Source organism: Oxyura jamaicensis, chromosome 13 (assembly GCF_011077185.1).
Source record: "Oxyura jamaicensis isolate SHBP4307 breed ruddy duck chromosome 13, BPBGC_Ojam_1.0, whole genome shotgun sequence".
Lineage (NCBI taxonomy): Eukaryota > Metazoa > Chordata > Aves > Anseriformes > Anatidae > Oxyura > Oxyura jamaicensis.
Window position 1 is genome coordinate 14,886,447 of NC_048905.1, and position 20,111 is coordinate 14,906,557.

The 20,111-nt window shown below is 36.9% G+C and overlaps 1 protein-coding gene and 1 long non-coding RNA gene across 7 annotated transcripts in view; one reads left to right on the forward strand and one right to left on the reverse strand.

The window, feature by feature from the left end:
* FAM13B (family with sequence similarity 13 member B) overlaps nucleotides 1-18,367 on the forward strand; it is a 59,188-nt gene extending 40,821 nt beyond the window's left edge. For 4 of the 6 annotated variants that reach the window (XM_035338402.1, XM_035338399.1, XM_035338400.1 and 1 more), the window contains 14 exons: nucleotides 1,699-1,766; nucleotides 2,480-2,534; nucleotides 2,958-3,105; nucleotides 5,519-5,584; nucleotides 6,787-6,997; nucleotides 8,827-8,956; nucleotides 9,423-9,504; nucleotides 9,789-10,018; nucleotides 10,387-10,470; nucleotides 11,658-11,753; nucleotides 14,022-14,105; nucleotides 14,203-14,375; nucleotides 14,774-14,875; nucleotides 16,042-18,367. In XM_035338402.1, coding sequence (XP_035194293.1) covers nucleotides 1,699-1,766; nucleotides 2,480-2,534; nucleotides 2,958-3,105; nucleotides 5,519-5,584; nucleotides 6,787-6,997; nucleotides 8,827-8,956; nucleotides 9,423-9,504; nucleotides 9,789-10,018; nucleotides 10,387-10,470; nucleotides 11,658-11,753; nucleotides 14,022-14,105; nucleotides 14,203-14,375; nucleotides 14,774-14,875; nucleotides 16,042-16,165 — 1,653 coding nt within the window. In that variant the 3' untranslated portion in view covers nucleotides 16,166-18,367. The remainder of the gene's footprint in view (nucleotides 1-1,698; nucleotides 1,767-2,479; nucleotides 2,535-2,957; nucleotides 3,106-5,518; nucleotides 5,585-6,786; nucleotides 6,998-8,826; nucleotides 8,957-9,422; nucleotides 9,505-9,788; nucleotides 10,019-10,386; nucleotides 10,471-11,657; nucleotides 11,754-14,021; nucleotides 14,106-14,202; nucleotides 14,376-14,773; nucleotides 14,876-16,041) is intronic. The other 2 variants (XM_035338405.1, XM_035338404.1) reach the window with 2 other exon arrangements.
* LOC118173660 lies at nucleotides 5,284-12,893 on the reverse strand. The gene is made up of 3 exons (XR_004754336.1): nucleotides 12,759-12,893; nucleotides 6,692-6,695; nucleotides 5,284-5,296 (listed from the first exon to the last, which is right to left on the reverse strand). It is a non-coding gene; the product is annotated as an uncharacterized LOC118173660 (long non-coding RNA).
* Nucleotides 18,368-20,111: the final 1,744 nt, after the last annotated feature.

Below are 20,111 nucleotides of genomic sequence, written 5' to 3' on the forward strand. Positions count from 1 at the left end.
TTCCTCACTTACTTGAAAAAAAATCTGTCATAAGAAGTTCCATAAAGTTATATTCTATAAATTTAAATTTTACAGGATGTATTGATTGTCCAGATTCTTTTTTGATGCATTAATGCCAGGTCTTGTAAAATCTTCATTGGATTGGTATCCTATGGGGCAAAGTGCCCCAAACGTGATATTAGAATTAAGTAATATTTTATTCAATCTAGGTGAATACTGTGTTTGCAAGAACTGTGCTGAAAGTACAGGGTACAGTGGCATATTTCTACCATCTGCGTTTTTTGACCGGCTGTTGGTCTTCAGTCATCTTTTATTTGTAGTATGTTCTAGGCTTTTGGTCTTTTTGACAAGGAAAACCTTCAAGAGTGGGTTTCTCATGCTCACTCCTAACTCTTTGCTTCCCTATTACTCCATACTTAAAATATATGCTGAGCTCCAGAAATGAAAACTCAAAAAATACAAATGTAGATGGAGTCGACACAAATTTCAAATTGATCATTCTTCATTGAATTTGATGCAGTTCCAGTAAAAGAACAGCTGAGAAATGAGAATTATACTTCTTATGAGAATTATATTTCAGAAGTATGTTCACTTCTGAGTTACAAGTACCTTACTGTGCTAAGAATCTGAAGGAAGAATGTGATTCTTAAATGGTTGTGTATAAATATGCTTTTTGCTGATGGGCAAATAGGACTGTAGGAAACAGAAGATGAACTTCTGTACACGTAAGCTTTCCTTTGGGTCTGAAATGAAAACAGAAGCAGCTGCTTCTGCAACTACAGTAAATGTGCCTCTCCAGGGTGGAAATTACCGGCTGGAGTATGAAATGCCCTGTAATTAGAAATTGTTTTCCTGAATTGGAACTTGGCATGAGGACTGAAATAACGTGAAGATGTGAAGAGAATAATGGAGTTAGGCCTGATAAGGGCAAATGTTATATAGCCATGTAAAATTGTCAAGTGTTACGTATGTTTAAACTCAGAGTGACTCTCTTTATATTCAGACATTTTCAAGAAGGATATATTTTATAATTCAAATTACTTACATTCTCCTAGATAAAACACTTCTCAAGGAAAGCAGTTGCTGGGCTTTGGCTTTATCAAAGCCAAAAGACTACTTAAAGTAGTCTTCCTGTGCCAACTTTTAATGCATAAAATGGTTATGTAAATTCATCTGAACTTGTTTTGTGATATGCTGTCGTGGAAATACCAGCATTTCTCCATACCCTTCCAGTTCTGTTGCTGCTTTATTTAGCAACGAGGATTAGTAGTTCCTTTTAGAAAGTCTGTCAGACTTTTTTCATTTCATAAATGCTGAACCCAAGTCTGCATCTAACTCAGTTATCTTTGGGAGCAGGACTACCATGACTCTAGTTACCCCCAAACTCATGCTATGACGACCTGTATTGAAAGCGTTAGTTTCTTCCTTAAAAACAAAACAGCACCAATAACTTTAAAACCTTAACCATGGTTTGTCCAAAGATAGAAGATCACTGTTGGTCTAGTGAATAAAACGCCTGGTTGCTGGCCTCACCTTAAATGGAAAAAATATTGCATGGTTAAATAGTAGGATTTCCACCTATGCCTAAAAACTTGTGCTTTCTGTTCTTGAGGGCTTTTTTGTGGTAAGTGATTATGGAAATGTTTTCAGCTGAGAATGCCATTCTTAAATCTTTCTAAGCATGCTTTTTGCCAACAGGCTGCAGACGTATTATTGAAGCGATGTGATAAAGATGCAGATGTTGATGGAGAAAATAATAGTGAAAGGTATGAATCTTTTATTTATCACTGAAATGGCAGAATGTATGTTGTCAGATTTGAGAATGTGCGTACCAAACTGGCAATTTGTGACAACACAGTATATAGCACAAGGGAGGGGAAACTAAACATAAAATTTCTCTGAAAACAGAGGACAAGATGGAGTTGCCTTTTTATGATGATAATATAAAAGAAGTGGAACTTAATGTGCTTAAACTTAAGTTCAAACCTATGATTTATATCTTTTTTGTCAGAAACCCAATGTTCTGGGCAAGAGAAATAGAAGGAAAAATGTTATTTAATTATATATATTTTTTGGCAATCTCTATCACTCTTAATGATTTTGGAATTAATGCTGGTAATAGTGATTAGCCAGAAAATTGTCAAGTTCATTTGCAGTTTGAGTTCAGCACTGATTTAAGTTTTAGTTCAAGTACAGTTTGTTCAATTGTTTCAAAGTACTTATTCCCTGTTTGAGAATAAGGGTTTGAGCTGTTTTCATTTCCAGCTTCAAGTCTATTAGTCCAGGTTCACATGCTTCAGTTGGAAATAACAGAGCCAACCCTGTCCCCAAAACGAAGGAAACAAAAAAATGTAGCGTTTGGTCCCTAGGATTTTAATGATCACTTTAAAGAAATATATTGCATATCCGCTAAAACTGGACTGCTGTGTGTAAGAATGGAAAGTATTTAAAGTGATAACCATGTCTGTCTTGTTTTTAGGCAAAATAGTATTTTGGCTGGTGGCAGTGATAGAGAATCTTCAGAGATGCTTCTGGTAAGTTTACCGTTTCATTTATATACAGATACACAACATCTTATAAACTTATTTTAAATGCAGATATTTTAAAAATAAATAACTTTAGCTTTTCCTAATTTATGTTATGTTGGTTGGCCTGCCACAAGATTTGCAAAATCCTTATCAGATCTCTTCACCTAGCTTCACAGAAACTTTTGGCAAGAGAGCAAGCTTATACTTCTGCATGTTATATAAGGAATATTTCATTATGCCAATACTTGACTAATGTTGGAGAGGATGAGGGGGGAGAAGCTTGTTTGTGAAATATGGGAGCATCTTTACTTGAGTAAGGAAATAAATTCTTTTTCAGAATTTCCAGAAGTGTGGGAAATAGCCCTGAATAGTTACCTGTTTTTCAGTTGCTAAATAAGAATAATTTTTTTCTATGTTATTTAAATACAGGATTCAAGTAGCAAGACTTGTGATCTTAATGCAAATACTGATTCAGAGGTGTCAGGGGATGGTGATGTTTATGTTTCTGAGGAAGCTCTGGGTGTCCAAATACCACGTCTAGATCTGAAGAATGCATCTGATGGTGACAAATGGGAAGGTAATTTTCACCCTTCAACTTACAATATAGTTAGCTAGCAAAAATATGTAAAAACACTTTTCAAAGGAGGAGAAGTGGCTTGACAACTTCATGCTTTTATTCTTTAGTTTGATACAAATAAAATCTTCCTATGCATGTGATAAAGTTGGCCACATCATGATATAAGGTCCCATCTGTTTTCAGAACTTTCTGCAATTTAATTAAGAAAGGACCTTAAAAATAAAAAATAAAAAAAGAACAAAAACAGTTAAAAAGCAACTAAAGAAACCAAAAAACTGTAAGCTTCATACAAGAGCTTTTCTTTAATTAAAAAAAAAAGTGACTTAGTGTTTCCATGACTGTCTCTTACACGAGTCCTTATAAATGCTTTATCTGATGATACCATGCAGCTGATATTCATGTTGTATCATGTTTGTGTTTTTTTTTCAATGCAAGCTATTGAAGTTATAATACTAGCTGTTTGACTTAAAATCACTAAGCTACTAAACACAGCCATTTATATTTGATTTAGTCTGAAAATCTCGTCGTTTGTTTTGTTCTAAACATCAGAAATGTCCAGTATTGGTTTCCTTGTCACTGGCCAATTTGAAACGGCCAGTTTACAAGTAAAAGTTAGGTGCAGATGGGGGTGATTTCTGTGCCCCTTTCCCTCCGTTGTTTGGATCTTAGGAAATGGAAAATGTATGAAATATAAGGAATCGTCTCTGAGGCATAACTGTACTTTTTTGACATTATTCTTTATGGCCTTCAGGTTTAGCAAGCCTCTGAACTTGTGACATTGTTGAACTTTGTTGCTCAAATGTGTGGAAATGATTGTTTAGACTGTCCTTTTACTTGTGTAGAAACATAACTTCTCTGTACTCTTAACAAGAGCAAAATGCTCTAGATGATATCTTCTTTTCAAAGTACTTGTCTTTTTACGTGTTCCTTACATCTGATTTCCTCTGCCTGGTATTGATACTCTGAATCATCAGTCTATACCTTGCCAAAAAAGTATAAATAAATAAATCTACATGTTAGTCTGTTAAAATGTTGTGAAGCATCACCAACAGGATGATCCCAGTCTACTTATCTCCAAGTTTTAAAGATTGCAAATACAAAGCAGTAGATTTAGGGTAGTTTTACTACACAAGGATTAGGTTTTACTTCCAACAGACTGTTCTCCTGGCAGCTATTCTTTGAGGTGCCTGTGTCATCATCAAACATTAATAACACACTAGTAACAAAGACTGAATGCAATTACTTTGTGTTAGAAGTAAAGTCAGTGAAGTATACCACAAATGTATGTATTTAACAGCTCAGCATGTAGTTGTAGTGTGTCTGCACCTAAAACTTTGTATTGAAGCTCAAATAATAATTAAAAATGCTGTTAAATGGTCAACTTCAGTGACAAATTTCCAAATGGATTCCCTCTATGAATCCATACTTCATTTTTAACCCTTCTAAAAATGACGTTTGCAATTTGGGTTATTTAAAGTTGTGAAATACTTGCTATATGTTCTTGATGTTTATTTACATTAATTGTTTACTTGCACATTGTTTTGTTGCAGTTTCTCTCTGTTTAATACATATTCTTAGAAAGTTTGTGGATTCCATTTTCATTATTTCTTTAAATATTTTCATAAAAGTTGCTTTGTTTTTGCTTTTCCAACTAGCTTTAAGATCTTTGAAGAGAATGTAGCATACCTATATATACGTATATATTAAATGCTTTTCAGTAGTAAAATCGTGGTATTGTGGAAGACATGGTATTTCACTGTGAAGTTTTTCACTTTGGGCTATTCTTTAGTCCTTTTTAGAATGGTTATTGGGGTCACAGCCTTCCAAGGCATTGCAAGTCCTTGTGGCGTTCTGTTTAAGTACTTGGCTTTGTAAAGAATTCTGTACTAGTCCAAATCTTCCATATTTGGATTATTAAATCTTGTTTGATGGCAATTTTAATGGCCTGTAACCAACAGAGCTGTTGAAAACGAGCATGAAATACTTGCTGCTTTAATAGGGGAAAATGCAGATCAGTTAATGTACATTTCTGAAGGTATTTTGCTGCATTTGTCCTGCTTCTGGAAATTACTACCATCTTTTAATGACAAAGTGAGAGCAAAACTATATTTAGAACTTATCTTTTGTGAACATGAAGATGCATGAGACTCTTACTGAACTACAGTAAGTCTTAACTATTCCTGTGTCAGTTCTTTGTAAACCTTTCGGTAAACAGTTCAAATTTGCTAAGGACTGAGCATCCTTACGTGCCATTGAAATTGCTTGGAAGTCGAGGGTGCTCAGCGCCTGGCCCATAATACGGGATTTTTTTCCCTGGTACTGTATCTTCCTGCTTTACATGTTATGTATGGTTTGTTCTGACTGTGCTGTGTGTTCACTTTAGTATTTTTGCCATTCTTTTTCATTTTATTAGCGCCATGCCCTATCACTTTCCCCCTCATTGATTTCAAAACAATGCATCTGCAGAGAGAAGGGGAGGGTAAGTATGGTTCGCCATACGTTCAGTTATCTGCCTTTTGATAGTTTATGGTTTGCTTTCTAACTAACCCTTCACCTGCTGTCCCTTATCTTGGGAATGTTCTGATTTGCAAGTTTTTTTTTTGTTCCTTCCCCCTCTACTTCCCCCTTCCCTACCTCCCCCCTCCTCCCAAAGGTCCCCTTCAGGTATCTTGTACTGTGTAAACAGGCAAGGTTCTAGCTTGAAACAAAACAAAATAAAAACAACAAAAACCACAGAACCACCACCACCAAATATAAACAACAAAATAACCCCACCATAATACTTAGTAAATGTCCACTGGAAAGCAGGTACAAGGGTTACTTTTTTTTTTTTTTTTTTTTTTTTAAGATTACTTTGTGGGTGTTATTGTTGTTTTGCACACTTCGAACCCAGTTTTCAAAATTTCTGATTTGGACTGTGGAAAACATAGGCAAAGTTCTGAAAGGGAAGGGGGTGAGTTTTAAACTAAAGTGCTTGGAAGGCTCTGTCAGCTTTTGTTAGATGACAAGAAAACCACAGTTGAGAATTGTAAGGAATGTTAGCAAGTAACTTTTCATAGGGGTTAAAAAATTTGTTTTGGAGTCCCAGGCCCAAAAGAAATCACCTTCCACAAATTAAGAAATCTCTTTTTCTTAGTGGTGTCAAGATGGATTTAAACTATATATTAAAAAAAGAAAATAACAAACAAAACCAACCGCCCCCCCCCAACCCAACAAACAACACTTCTTTAAAAAGACTGAATGAATGAGTACTGTAGGCTTATCTTGCTCAAAATCAAGAGGACAATCTTTCAATGCGTATGTGTAAGGTATGAAATTTAAATTCCCCATCAATATATTGCAATGGACAGTAAATGCATTCTTTTAACTTCCGATTTCTGATGATAATGCTCTTACGCTGATGAATTTTTCAGAAATGTATACTTACTTGTAAGAAACACTTTGAAAAAGGGATCCTAGTGTGCATACTTCATTTCAGTACATATTTCTTTCAGTTGTTATATGACAGAATTTGTAGCTTTCTGATGTATTTCACTGTTTTTATTCACTTTGTGTATGACACCACATCCTTTATAGCATACAAGACTAAGCTTTGGGTACACATTTTTGTTTCCTTTTGACTCTTGTTTGTAATTCTCTTAACAGACAAATACCATTTTGTTTCCTTTTTTTATCTTACAGATCCATTTCCCGCTTTCAAATCTTGGCAGGAAGACAGTGAATCTGGAGAAGCTCAGCTTTCCCCACAGGCTGGAAGAATGACAAATCATCCATTGGAAGAGGACTGTCACCCAATACTGTCACATCGTAGTTTGGATTTTGGGCAAAGCCAGCGTTTTTTACATGATCCAGAAACGCTAGATTCTTCATCCAAAGCACTTTCTTTTGTTAGGTATTGTATTTTAATGCAACTCTCACGGTGTTGGGACAGGAGATGTTACTTCCAGTAATTCAGCTGATTAAGAACCTCATGGTTTTCATGGTATGATGAATTAATTGAAGACCAAGGTGAAATGTAGCACTATATAGCCATTTGGTGGTCCTGCATGCCCAGGGACTGCCGTAGCAGGTCAGACCAGAGGTGGTTCTAGGACAGTATCGTCTCTCCCAAAGGGGCCACTGGCAGGTGCTGAGGGAAAGAGTGTAAAAATAGGACAAGCTTGCAGAGCTTTCCCTGGCATTTAGTCAGGGCTTCTGGCAGCCTACTATAATGGCACTTCCTATAATGGCTGAAGATATAGATATTAGTTATATCCTTTTTTTGTACCAGTCTTTACTGGACTGCTGATTTGTGATTTTATGCAATATTTTCTTTTTTTTTCAGTAGCATGAGTATTTATTTTCATGTTGCATAACTTCAGATTTGTTTCACATATCCACTTCCAGTAAAGAGCCAAGTTACACACATCCTTGCAACAAAAACATGCAGTAATAATCTGAGAAGATCCTTCACTTGGGCTGTGGAAAGCCTTCATTCAGAAGGGTTATAGGAAAGAATCAACTGTTAGAGGGAGAGGTGTGGGATAGCAGTAGAGTGAAGACAGAGGGTTCTTAATGAAGGTCCTCTGTTGCGGATTTAGAGGATCAAGCCCATTTAACCCAGTGGGTGAAAGCTGAGTTGTAATTAAGCTGCAAGTTATTTGTGTGACACTGGAGAGTGTGATCCTCTGAAAATTGTATATAAGCTGTGGCCTGTACTGCTATGAAAAGCAGTACAAGAAAAATCTCCATGCTTATTAGGGAAGAAATAACATAAAAATAATTTTAAAAAAATGGAACATGAAAGACCAAACTTAGAATCTCTAATTTTCCATTGACAAACTGATACAAAAAAAATACTTTTCAGAGTGTTCTGCAGTTAGCAAGAGAAGATGGTCGATGAGTACTGTTAAAATGTTGCAGAAGGCTGACCTGCAGAAAAGTGCTGATCGTAATAGCTGTTCTCATTCTGAAACTAATAAGGATCGACAGTAGTGGATTATTAGATTAGTGCATCTAGTATCTCGAATTACGTAGGTGTTACTAGCTGTGTTGAGAGATCTTTTAGGCGCCTTGTATAATACATGTACTAGAAAATTCTTCTGGTTAGTCTTGAAATGAAAATGGTTTTCACAAGGAGCAAGTGTCAAGGGGCTGACCAAGTGGAAAAGGTGATTCAAAACTGGAATCACATTCTGCAGAAATGTATTAGTAAATCAGACAGATTAGATGATGGAGATTATTCTTAATATTTTAAAGATAAGCATCTAGTAGTTCATCTAAGACAGATAAGTGGAGCTGTCTAATTACCAAGAATTCTTAAGTGGGAGCTTCTAGACGAGGCTGCATTCTTTGCCAGATATTTCAGGAAGTACTGATAATCTAGGTAATTTAGATAAATTAAAGTACTTCCAATTACATTGTCATTAAAACAGTTCAGATCTTCTTGGTGGCTAAAACGCTTATTACACATGAATTTCAAATGCTGTTTTTCACTGAAGAGCTATTTCTGTTAGGGGTATAACTGAAACTAGAGAGGAGAAAATAATACATCATGTTTGAAGGCAGAGGATGTGATAGCATTTTGATTCAGTAAGTAAACATCTCTGACTGAAAACCTGAAAAGAATGGATTATGAGCTGGAGGAAAAAATACAGAAATTAGTCACCTGCTACTCAAACATACAGTTGTTTGCACTGGTTTAATTATTTTAAATGACATTTTAAAATGTTTTTTATACAGAACACGAAGAGCATCCTTCAGCTCAAAAGATGACAAAAGGGAAGACAAGACGCCTTATCAGCTTGTCAAGAAATTACAGAAAAAAATAAAGCAATTTGAAGAACAATTTGAAAAAGAGAAAAACAGTAAGGTAAGTTGCCACTTCTGCTTTTATTCAGGACAAATGACTGCGTGGTAGAGCTAAGTTACTTCTTGTATTTCATCACTGAGCAACTAACTGTGAGTTCACAAATGAGAATAATCTTGTTATATGCTGCTGTTTACAAAAGTGAACTGAACAACAGCAATACTAGAAAACATGCCATAATGCCTGAGCCCAGAGAAGGGCAGTGACATTTGATCTGACTGAAGGGATGTCTGATGAGGCATGGAGACAAAAGTGTCTTTACTGCTCTGGTTCAACCTCTGATATTTTGTTTCAACCTTATTTTCACAAGTGTTCTTCATTAAGTTGGCACTGAGATCTTACCACATTCTGAGTGGCATCCATGTTTCTAGTCACCTTTGCTGTCATAAATACTGCCAAATCTTGTATGATATGTTTATAAACAAGCTTTAATGTGCTTGTCTACATAAAACTTTGTATTATTTTTCAGCCCTCCTATAGTGATATTGCAGCCAATCCTAAAGTTTTAAAATGGATGACTGACCTTACCAAATTAAGAAAGCAAATTAAAGGTAAGGGATACTATACTTTTGGTTTGTACAAACACAAATTATCTATGTGACTGAAATAGAAGTGCTAAGTCATTCAGCAGAATTCCACAGGACAGTAAAATCTTTAATTTCTAGATTCTGACTTATTTTATTGCAGAAGCAAAATCAAATTATTCTTTCGGCTTTGTCTTTAGAATAGAAACTTTGCCTGTGCAAACTTCTATGTTCCTTGGTTTGCAGGTAAACCAACTGAGGGACTTAAGTTCTTTTAAACCTTTGGATTAATTTTTTTTTATTATTTTCAGATGCAAAGCAGAAGAGCTCAGATGGAGAATTCATACCTCAAACACGTCCACGGAGTAACACTCTTCCAAAAAGTTTTGGTTCTTCTCTTGACCAAGAGGATGAAGAAAATGGAGATGAGATGCGTGTTGTGCAGAAAGAGAAGAAGCCCACCAAGGAAGCTACGCTCGAACTCATTTTGAAAAGATTAAAGGAAAAACGAGTTGAGAGATGTTTGCCAGAAGATATAAAGGTAAATATAAAGGTTATGGTTTGGACATTTCTAAGAAAATGAGGGGGAGAGAGAGTATGGTCAGATTAGATATTGTTTCATCAACAAAAAGATGCCTTTATTAGCAGCACTTTTCCAAGCCCTCCCAATTCAGATTCTGTAGGGAAATGATCAAGATGAACCACATTTTCCTTGCTCAGTCTTTATCAAAATATTTGCAAGTACTTAGTGACAATATTGGACAGATTTGAATGGATTAAGATGGGACATTATGCTCTTAACTAAGTTTAGCGAAGGCACCTGTATTGCTGATACCACCTGTAGAACAACTGTTGAAACAACTGTTGAAGTGTCTTGTGTTTGATTAATGTGTGATTTTCTTCTGACAGAAAATGACAAAGGACCATTTGGTAGAAGAGAAAACATCCCTCCAGAAGAGTCTCCTGTATTATGAAAGTCAACATGGACGGCCGGTAATACATAGTTTATTTCATCAAGCTGTGTACTTTAATAACAGTTTACTTCATCAAACTGTACACTTAACTCCTGCACAAGAATTACTGTTATCTAATACCAGAATTTAATGGTGCTTTTATTCCCAAACACAACGTTATCTGACAGTTTCTATATTGCCATCAGAGGAAATTACTGCACTGACTTCTGAAAGTTAGAATGTAGGTATTGATTCGTTACCTAGGCCTTTTTCTGCAGATCAGTAGGTTGTTGGATTTTGAGAAGTGATTGGTATAGTGCGGTGCAATGCTTGTGAAACAAAGAGAAAAATCTTTAACTAACTAACTAATGGCACTATTGAATTTCCAGGAAAATTCCTGAAAGATTATTAGGATTTCACAAAACTAAAAATGCTGAGGCACTTTTTTTCTAAAGTATGTGGCATGTATCTTACGTAATTGGAGATACGGAAGTTAGAGGAAGTGACCAGCAATTAGTGCCTAAAGTTCTGGGTTTTGAATTATGGGCAGTGATCAGCATCGCTAGTCCAATTGCAAGATCTTTACGGTTACTATTCTATAGCCTTCTGGATTTGGCGCACTAACTTTATAATCAGCACCACCATATATGTATCTGAACAAGCCTTTCAGTGCTGAAAACCAAGGAAGAATAATGGTATTAGTGATACTGGCACTGGACTTGGAAGCACCTTAGAAAATGCCAGTAAGTGCTGATGATAACCTTCAAGATTTATTATGTTTGTAAACATAGCGGCCAAGAAATAAGAGTGAAATCCGGTATCAGATAAAATCTCTATAATTTCACCTTTTTTTCCCCTGTCACTTCTGTAGAGTCGCCATCACTGCAAGTTACACAGTCTTCTGTGGTTCTTGGTCCCTTTTTTCCTTTTTTCTACAGGTCTTCAGAGGGTCTGCTTCTCTTTAGGCTCCCCTAACTTTTAGGAAGTCTTAACTCCATATTTTTCAGGAAGAAGTTTAAAGTGAGAAAAGAGACGGGGAGGGGAGGGCAGGAAGCACCTTATAATTTCCCTTTCTCTCCATAAATCCCATTTCATACACACAGTTTAAAATAGTTTTATGTTCCTAATTGGAATTTGTGGCCTGGCACGAGAAGCATACCACTTTGTGTTTGCTTGTATATTACTGAGTGACTGGTATAATTAATTCTGTGGTTTCTCTGCCTTTAGGTTACTAGAGAAGAAAGACATATTGTGAAGCCACTTTATGACAGATACAGACTTGTAAAACAAATGTTAACTAGAGCAAGCATTACTCCTATTCTTGTGAGTAAAACATGCTATTTATGTTTTTCCACTTTTCAAGTGTTAGACTGACTTTAGAACAGCTAGGAGTACTGTTCCATAAAACACATCTTTCTTTTGGAAGATAATAAGATGATGTCATTGTATTTGAGGCATTTGATTTACTGCTGAGAGCGGTGCAGTTCAAAGCTATCTGTGACCTTGACAGCTCTGAGGAAGTAAATGGCTCCCAGTGGAAGTAAATAAGCTGTTATAACTTTCCTTGGCTGATGTTCTCAAGGCACAGTGCTAGGTATAGATCCACAGTACATATTGTACTTCTGGTTCCCCAGGGAATAGTCACACCAGTTGCGATGAAGTTTGCTTCTCTTCTGTAGTACATATTAGTGTTACTAGACGCACGAGCAATAGGATGGCCGCAGGAACCATTCCATTCCTTTTTGTTTCCCTGTTATGAGATCTGTTACCAATGTCTGCAGCATCTGTACAACATCTGCGCTTTCATTGTGTCTTCACTTCATTTCCTCCTAGCTTCTAGTGCTCTTTGTTTTCTTTCTTTCCCCTCTTCTAAGTGATGAGGAAGAAAAGTGTCCGTATTGTGCAAAGAGATGGATAAAACCTTTTTGATCATGATCTGTTGTGGAGTGACAACCAGCTAGATGTCTGTTCTTCAGGAACTATGATCAAAATCTTGCAATGCTGACCCAGACTTGGAACAAAACATAGTTTTGATATTAGCCATTTGACCCTTTTAGAAGGAAGGAACTGCATAGCTGACATGAGATAATCTCTTTACATATAAACAGTCCTCTATCAGATTTATGTAACTGGGCAGTGGCTTACTCAGCAGCGACTTAATCTACAGTCTACGTTGACTCGGACTGGTCTTAGCTACCCACTTTAAGCTGAAGAACATTGAGATTGAAAAACAAAAAACATCTCAAGATAGTTCCTTTATACATACACATTTTGAGTAGCTGATTTTATAGACAAATGATTTACATTGCCCTTAAACTAAAACAGGACTGCAATGTTAAGTCAGTAGCCCTTTCTGAGTTCTGTACACACAAAATTTGCTCTTAAATACCTAAGCATTCCTGCAGCACTGGTGAGACGCAGGTTGTTATTGGTGTCTTTGCCTGGTTGGGTTTTATTTCATTTCTCACCTCAAAAATCTCACTCTTCAGTTGAGATGGTTCAGTTGAGATGTTTCACGTTGCCAATAGCCTTATGAATATCAATCTTTTTTTTTTTTTTTAAGTTGTGAAACAAAGGAGTGGGTGATACCAGCCAAAAAGATTTTATATTCAGAAGAGCTCTTAGTAACATAATTCCTGTTCTGTGCTGTAGGCAACAGGCACAACATTTCACAGGCCTCTACTTTTGAAATCTGTAAGAAAGACGAGTGGAACTCTCTAATTACCAAGGATTGTTCAGTGGTAGCTTCTAGGTAGGCTGTGTTCTATGCCAGGTATTTCAAGAATTGCTTTTTGGATTATATGGCAACTGCTTTCTGAGATACCTGTCACGGTATCGTGGTATATTAATCACATACACGGAAGCCTGTATGGCATTGTTTGAAGAGGCAGGAAGCTCTTCTAATTGAAGTTCTTTGACAGGTCATTGTCCGTGTGGCTTTCATGTTTCACCTTCCTCCTGTTCAAATAGTCCATCTGTTGAAAGTGCTTATGATGTCCAGGGATAATAAATGAGCAGAGCATAACAGCACGCGTTTAACAGGCTGCTAACAGCAACACCTGTATATCACAACGATACCTGTTCAGGCTGAAGTTCGAAGGATATTGACTCTGAGGTAGTAATAGATGTCTTTGGTGTAGCACTTCCAATTGTTGGGCTTCAGGTAGTCTAGAAAGAGAAGCTGGCAGAATTATTCCTGCTGCGTGCATGGCAGAAGATACGAAATGTCTTTGGCCTTAACTTCATTTTTGTAATCTGCCTGTGGTTTGGGAGAACAAGAGTGAATATGAATTTGAGCTTTACAAATTTTATACAAAACACGTAGAGTGTTTTTTATTGAAAATTCAAAGAGTGCTACAATTTCAGCTATTTTTACATAAATTACAAGCCACAATGTTTTCTTCTGTTTCAAGGATACTTTGGGCATCTCAGCCATTTGGTCTTTAAGCTTGTTTTGTTTGTGCTCTGTAAATCTGTTTGCAGTCTCTCTTTTCTGAAAGAAGTACCACCTTTAGGTGTTAGGCGACTTGAACAAAACTCTGACCAGCATTTAATGTCTCATTGCATATAATCAAACTTGTACTATTGCAGGGTTCACCATCAACCAAGAGGCGGGGGCAGGTGTTACAGCCTATTATTGAAGGTGAAACTGCACATTTTTTTGAAGAAATTAAGGTGTGTACAATAAATACATTTTAAAAAAATGTATTGCCAAGCACTTGTACTAGGGAACTGAAGCGTTTCTTATTTGAATTTCTGCTTTGACTTCCAGGAAGAAGAGGAGGAAAGTGATGGTTTGTCTGCGGACCTGAATGATATCTTAAAAACTGCTGTCCAATCACAGTCTGTTTTAAGCCCAGTTGAGAACTCAGAGTCTGATGTTGAAGATGGTCAAGAGAAACTGACCCGAGACCTTAGGCTGTCAAGCACCCGAGCTGCTTCTATGTGTGTATAAATAAGGAATGACTAATTCTCTTACAGAAGTTGTACTGCTTGCACTTAGTCATGATACCAAATTTGATGATGTGTGGAAAGGATTGACATGTTCAGCATTTCTCAGGAGGTGTTTGGCTTGAATGAGCATTCTTTCCTCTGACATGCCTAAGATCTTTTTGTGTTTAGTGAATTGTGTAGTATTTCTAAATCTTCTACAACTATGTAGACAGCAGAAAATTTATACCCTTTTATTAACTACTACTTTGTTCTCAATATTTCACGACCAGATACTATATTCCTTATAAGCAAGATAATTTCAGTATTAGCTTAGTGAGCTCCGTTGTTTTTGACTATGCTTTGAAGAATCTAAATCTTGTTTTTATGGCAAACAATATTTTTCTTTTTAGGCCTGAATTATTGGAGCAACTGTGGAAGGCCAGAGCTGAAAAAAAGAAGCTACGCAAGACATTACGAGAATTTGAAGAGGAGTTTTATCAGCAGAATGGAAGGTTTGTTTAGCATAGAAGTACATGTGGGACAGCAGCTTCGTTTTGTAGCCAAGTGTTTCTTCAGCTTTTTATATGAATTTTACCAAATGGAATCTGACCTGTTTTCATCTTTATTATGAATAATACCTTGAAGGAGATAACATCCTTGTGTATTTTTAATAGTGGAGAAAGCCTGCTCTAGAGTTTTGTTTCTTCTCTTACAGTCTGTAAAGCATAACAAGGAAAATATTTTTTATTAAAAATACCCTTTATTGAAATATTTTTAAGAACTAGTTTTATTAACAAACAAAACCAACCGAAGTCAGATACACAGGCAGACTTCCCTGCACAAGAAACACCTATTTGTCTTTCTTTTCCAGCAGGTTAGTCCAGACAGTGGGTATTTGCTTCAGCACTTAAGGGTGTATCACTTTTACTCGTTCCTGTATTGTTCTTTTAGGCTTCTTATTTGGATGTGTTACGAGTTCAACTGAACTGCTTCCGTTTGTGCCATAGGAGATTATTCAAGGTGTATCATACCATGAACAAAAATAACAACATGCTAAGAGACCAATCATTTTCTTGATCCATTTAACTACACTTTCTATTGTATTTCTCTTGTAACGATAAACTCCCAGACCATTAGTCGTACAAATTTGGCTAAGAGGGCTTCATCGTACGCTTGCTGAAATTGGGACATAACTCCTTTTGACTTGAATGGCAAATAATGAGGTTAATAATTAATAGTTCATTTAAAAAGAAAGACATATTATTAATGACTAACTTATTATAATCCAGTCTTAAATAAAATTAATATTCTGCTATCAATTTGTGGGTCAGTCTACGTAGAGTGAAAATGGAGATTTGTCTTTTTATTTAACATATACACAGGATATGAAATCTTCATACCCTGTTAATAAGAAGTCCAGAAGAACTTAGGAGAATAATTTATTTATAAACTATGGTGCAACGGTTGCACTGAATAAATGCTGCTGGGCTTTCCATTCAGTTTTTTTAGGCGATGGCAATTTTAAGTGCAAGGAACTAAAATAAGACAGTCTATTATTGGTGAATTACCTGACAACAATGTTTTTCTGTCCTAAGATAACTGCATGTGGCTGCTCTTGTGTTTGACTTGCTGCATTGTGGAGGGTTTTCTTGAAACTTAGGTGTGCTTCTTTTTACAGGAATGTACAGAAAGAAGATCGTGTTCCAATGCTTGAGGAGTACAGGGAGTACAAGAAAATTAAAGCCAAACTTAGGCTGTTAGAAGTCCTAATCAGCAAACAAGATTCTTCAAAATCAATTTAACTTGCGTTCCTCCAAAACATCGAATAACGTTTCCGTATGCTACCACTGTACTTATCGGGTGCTTATGTTCATTTGTCATGCACTGTTGAAAGAATCCAGTTTGTGCACTTTATTGTGGTGCCACTATAACATGTTTGAGCGGTAAGTAGGTCCTGTCTAGAGAGCAAATAAGATTTGTAAGTTTGAGACTGCGCTATCCAACTTTAGCAAACACAATTTCCATCAAAATTTTTGTATTAGATGCATTCATCTTGTTCCAAAACAATTGTAGCATTTTGTTATTTAGTGTTCAAGAACTCAGAGACTTTTGTTGTTACCAAGTTCTTGCATTATCGAAGAAATTATTTATACCATAATGCTACACTGAACTACTCCTGTTGCCTATTTTATTGTAGGGTGGGAAAAAAGTCAGCAAATTAAAAATACAGCTCTTTTTCCTGGAACGTTTAAAAGCCAGCCTGAAATTCCTTCCAAAGAACTGCTGTGGAACAACTTTTAAGTTTTAGTAAATTGCATCTATAACAGTAATAATTACTATCTGTGGATATTGCTTGTTAGTGGTCACGTTTCCTCCTTGATAAAGATTACAGTGGACAAACAAGAAAGTGACCTTACTTAGTGTCTTCTAAAACTTGGAAAACTGAAAAGTTATATCACATGCTGCCTACAGGACTTACGTTACTGTTGTTCATTCTGTTGGTTATAGTTTATCGGCTATTGGTGACATAGTGTTTTGTCTGAATTGGATACTGCATCTCCACTTTCAGAAGATTTTGAGGAACAGGATGAACATTTCAGTGTGTGGGAAATCTGTTGTTGCTCAGACTTGCGTAGCTCTAGCAGAAAAGAGCTGGCTTAGGTCAGTTAAAAATCCACTCAGCCTGAAATAAGTATGGTATCAAGGGCTAAAATCAGCGTAGTTCATGCGCACCACAGGGTGAACTGATGGTTTTGGGTGCAGAAGTTACTGCTGTTTATCACAGTTTTGTTTTACAGTTGGAGAATAAAAATAAGTTATCTTAACTCTTTTGATGTAAGCAAAACAGTTTATGGGCCTTGCATGATTTAGCTTCAGAGTTGAAACTAAATAATGTTTTGAGCATCACATCTGCTGTGCTGAATGATCATTTAGCTAGCTTTTTGCTCTGCAGCAGCCATCAGCAGCTGTTTTTGATCTGGCAAAATCTAAGTGTTAATTTTATCTGGTGCTTTCTCAATTTTTTTTCTTCAGTGTATCAGTTTGATTGTGGCCATGTTTTGCATGCACCTCCTCTCACTGCATGTTTTTACGACTGGCTGATGTCAACATAGCTATTACTCACACTGCTTTATGAAAGACCAAAAATGAACTTTCTCACAAAGAAAAAAGTGGCTAGCATGTAACCTCATAGACTTGCTATTCTGCCATGAAGCATATGAAATAGATTGAAAGTAGGTTTTAGTGCTCAGATTTCATCTGAGTACTGTAGAATACTTCCCGTTTTGTTTTACTCTGCTTGTAGGCATGTAATTTTGGAATTCAGAAAAAAAAAGCACTAAAACTATTGAGCACTGGTGGTATGCCTTTTTTTTAAACAGCAAAATGATCTGGGACCTTAGAGAATTATGAGGTTAAACTAGTCTCGAGACCATTTATCAATTTTATTCAGTTTCATTGTGCAATGTACACTTCAGTTACTTTTCTATCAGTCTGCAGACACGGGTGTATCCAAACATTGAAACTAATGTGTACTGTATAGTGTTGTACATGAATGTTTGTGTTTTATATACCACATGCAGAATGTCAATATGCACTATTTAAATGTTTTAAATAATATATTCCTCCTTTATAATGCTTAAATCTATATGATTCCAATATTTTTATAAGTGAGTGAGTGATCAGACTGGTTCCAATTCAGAATTAACAGCTGCTTTGTGTTTGTTATGCAGTGTTTGGCTGTTTATTCAGTATAGTAGATAAGCATGGCAACAGTTATGCTATGAGTGTGTTTTGTGCCATCCTTGTTGAGCAATAAATAAATGGTAGAACTAGGCATTTTGTGATATAACAGTTTTACTTTGGTAAAAGCAAAACCTATATATCTATATGGATATATAGATATGGAATATATATATAACTAAACCAGATGTAATTGCATTGCTATGTCTGGTGCTCATTGTATAGACTTTTATAATAAAAGTACCTTAACCTTTATTGTCATATATCTTCGTTTCTTCTTGTGCTTTTTACCCCCTCTCTACCTTAAAAACAAGTGCTGAGTTCTTTAGTATTCCCATTTTATTTTTTAGTTTCAGGGTGTTGCTCAGGCAGGGCTGAGTTCCACAGCCTGCCAGCAGAGCCACCAGAACTGGTGGCAGCACTGGTGCTGAGACGGCTCTCGACAAAGCTGCAGTAGCTTAAGTTTTATTTCGCTTCTTTAGCCTGTGCCGCTCAGCAGAGCCAGCAGGAGAGTGACCAGATCGGGTCCTGAACTGACAGCTCCATGGATTGTATGATGGGGGGGCTTCAGTTCCTGCTAGGGTGCCAGCCTGGTGTGTGGTGATGCAGGAGCAAAGTGTTAGTCTCACTCATGTCTGCTCCAGTGGTAGCAACTGTGGGAGGAGACAGGGCAGAGAGCTGATTCAGCCATTACTGTGCTAATTAATTCACTGCTTTTGAATACACCTACAGCTGATGAGCAGTATTTGTGCCTTTGTATCTGTAATGATCTCTTAGCCTTAAAATCAGTATCAGTGGCAAGCAAACCCAGTAATTGTGCATATATTTCTGTAAACTCAAGAGGATGCTTTTCCTCTGGACAAATTGATTATTGATAGTATGTTGGTGTAAAATCATATTAAAGGTAATTGAGGTCTTTCAGACTGACTTGTATTTTGTGTAACCGTACCTTTCTTCAGTGTAAGGCCTGGCAAGTGATAGAAGAACTGAAGATTCTGCTTGTGGATGTGTAGCATTGCAGGTAAAATGGGAAAGACAACTAGGAAGTGGAGAGAACAAGGGAGCCAGTGCAGGGCTGCTGCCTTGTGCTACTGGGCTCCAGTAACCTCTTTGTGGGTCCCTTTTAAATGGCTCTCTGTTCCCCTGCCCGTGATACAGATCCTCCACAGTGTGATTAGTAACTTGCTCTGCAAGACGTAAGGACATCTTTATAGTATTACAAATCTTTGTAGGGCTCATACAGGTTTCAGGATACTTTGGAGGCTGGGCTTTGCATGTTACGCAGTAGCTGAGACGTACAGCTGAAAAACTGCATGCAGAGGCTGTGTAGTGCAGGTGGGGTGTTGAAGCCTAGTGATGACCTCAGGTGTTAACAGCATGCTCGGATGCTGTTTGGACACATTTTATTCCTTCTGTTTTATTTCTTCCTGTGGCAAAGAACATCATCTTCCCATCACAGAACAAATACTAATGGCTACATACGAGTAGACAGTTTCTGGCTTGAACATAACACCTTGTTTCTGAGGCGATGTATAGTAATGGATTTAGGAATAAAAATGTTCTGAGAATTCCAGTTGAAAGCAAATCGCCCTCTAGCGGTTCCGGCTATTAAGCCCTAGACTAGATAAAGTTTTGTTGTTCCGTGTGTTTGTTTTTTCCTGAAAGAAGAATTTTGCCTTCAGGGGAAAAACAAACCTGTTCTGGAAACAGTAGGTGCCTGCAACAAGAGTTTTTGAGAAAGAAGCATTAACGTTGCCAGCAGGTGCACTAGTGCAGGTTAAGTGGTCCAGGGAAGTCTGGGCTGAGGAGCCACATGCTGGACTTTACAACTGAGGATTACATTGGGCCACGTAGCTAGAGACTGAATTATATGAAGTGGGCCCAGGAAGATGTCATAGCTCACTATCAGCTCCCTTGGTTACAAGAGCAGCTAGCTTATGTCTGTGTTTCACAACACGAGGCAGCAGAATAAATGGCATTTGTTTTAGGGATTCCTATCCAGAATGC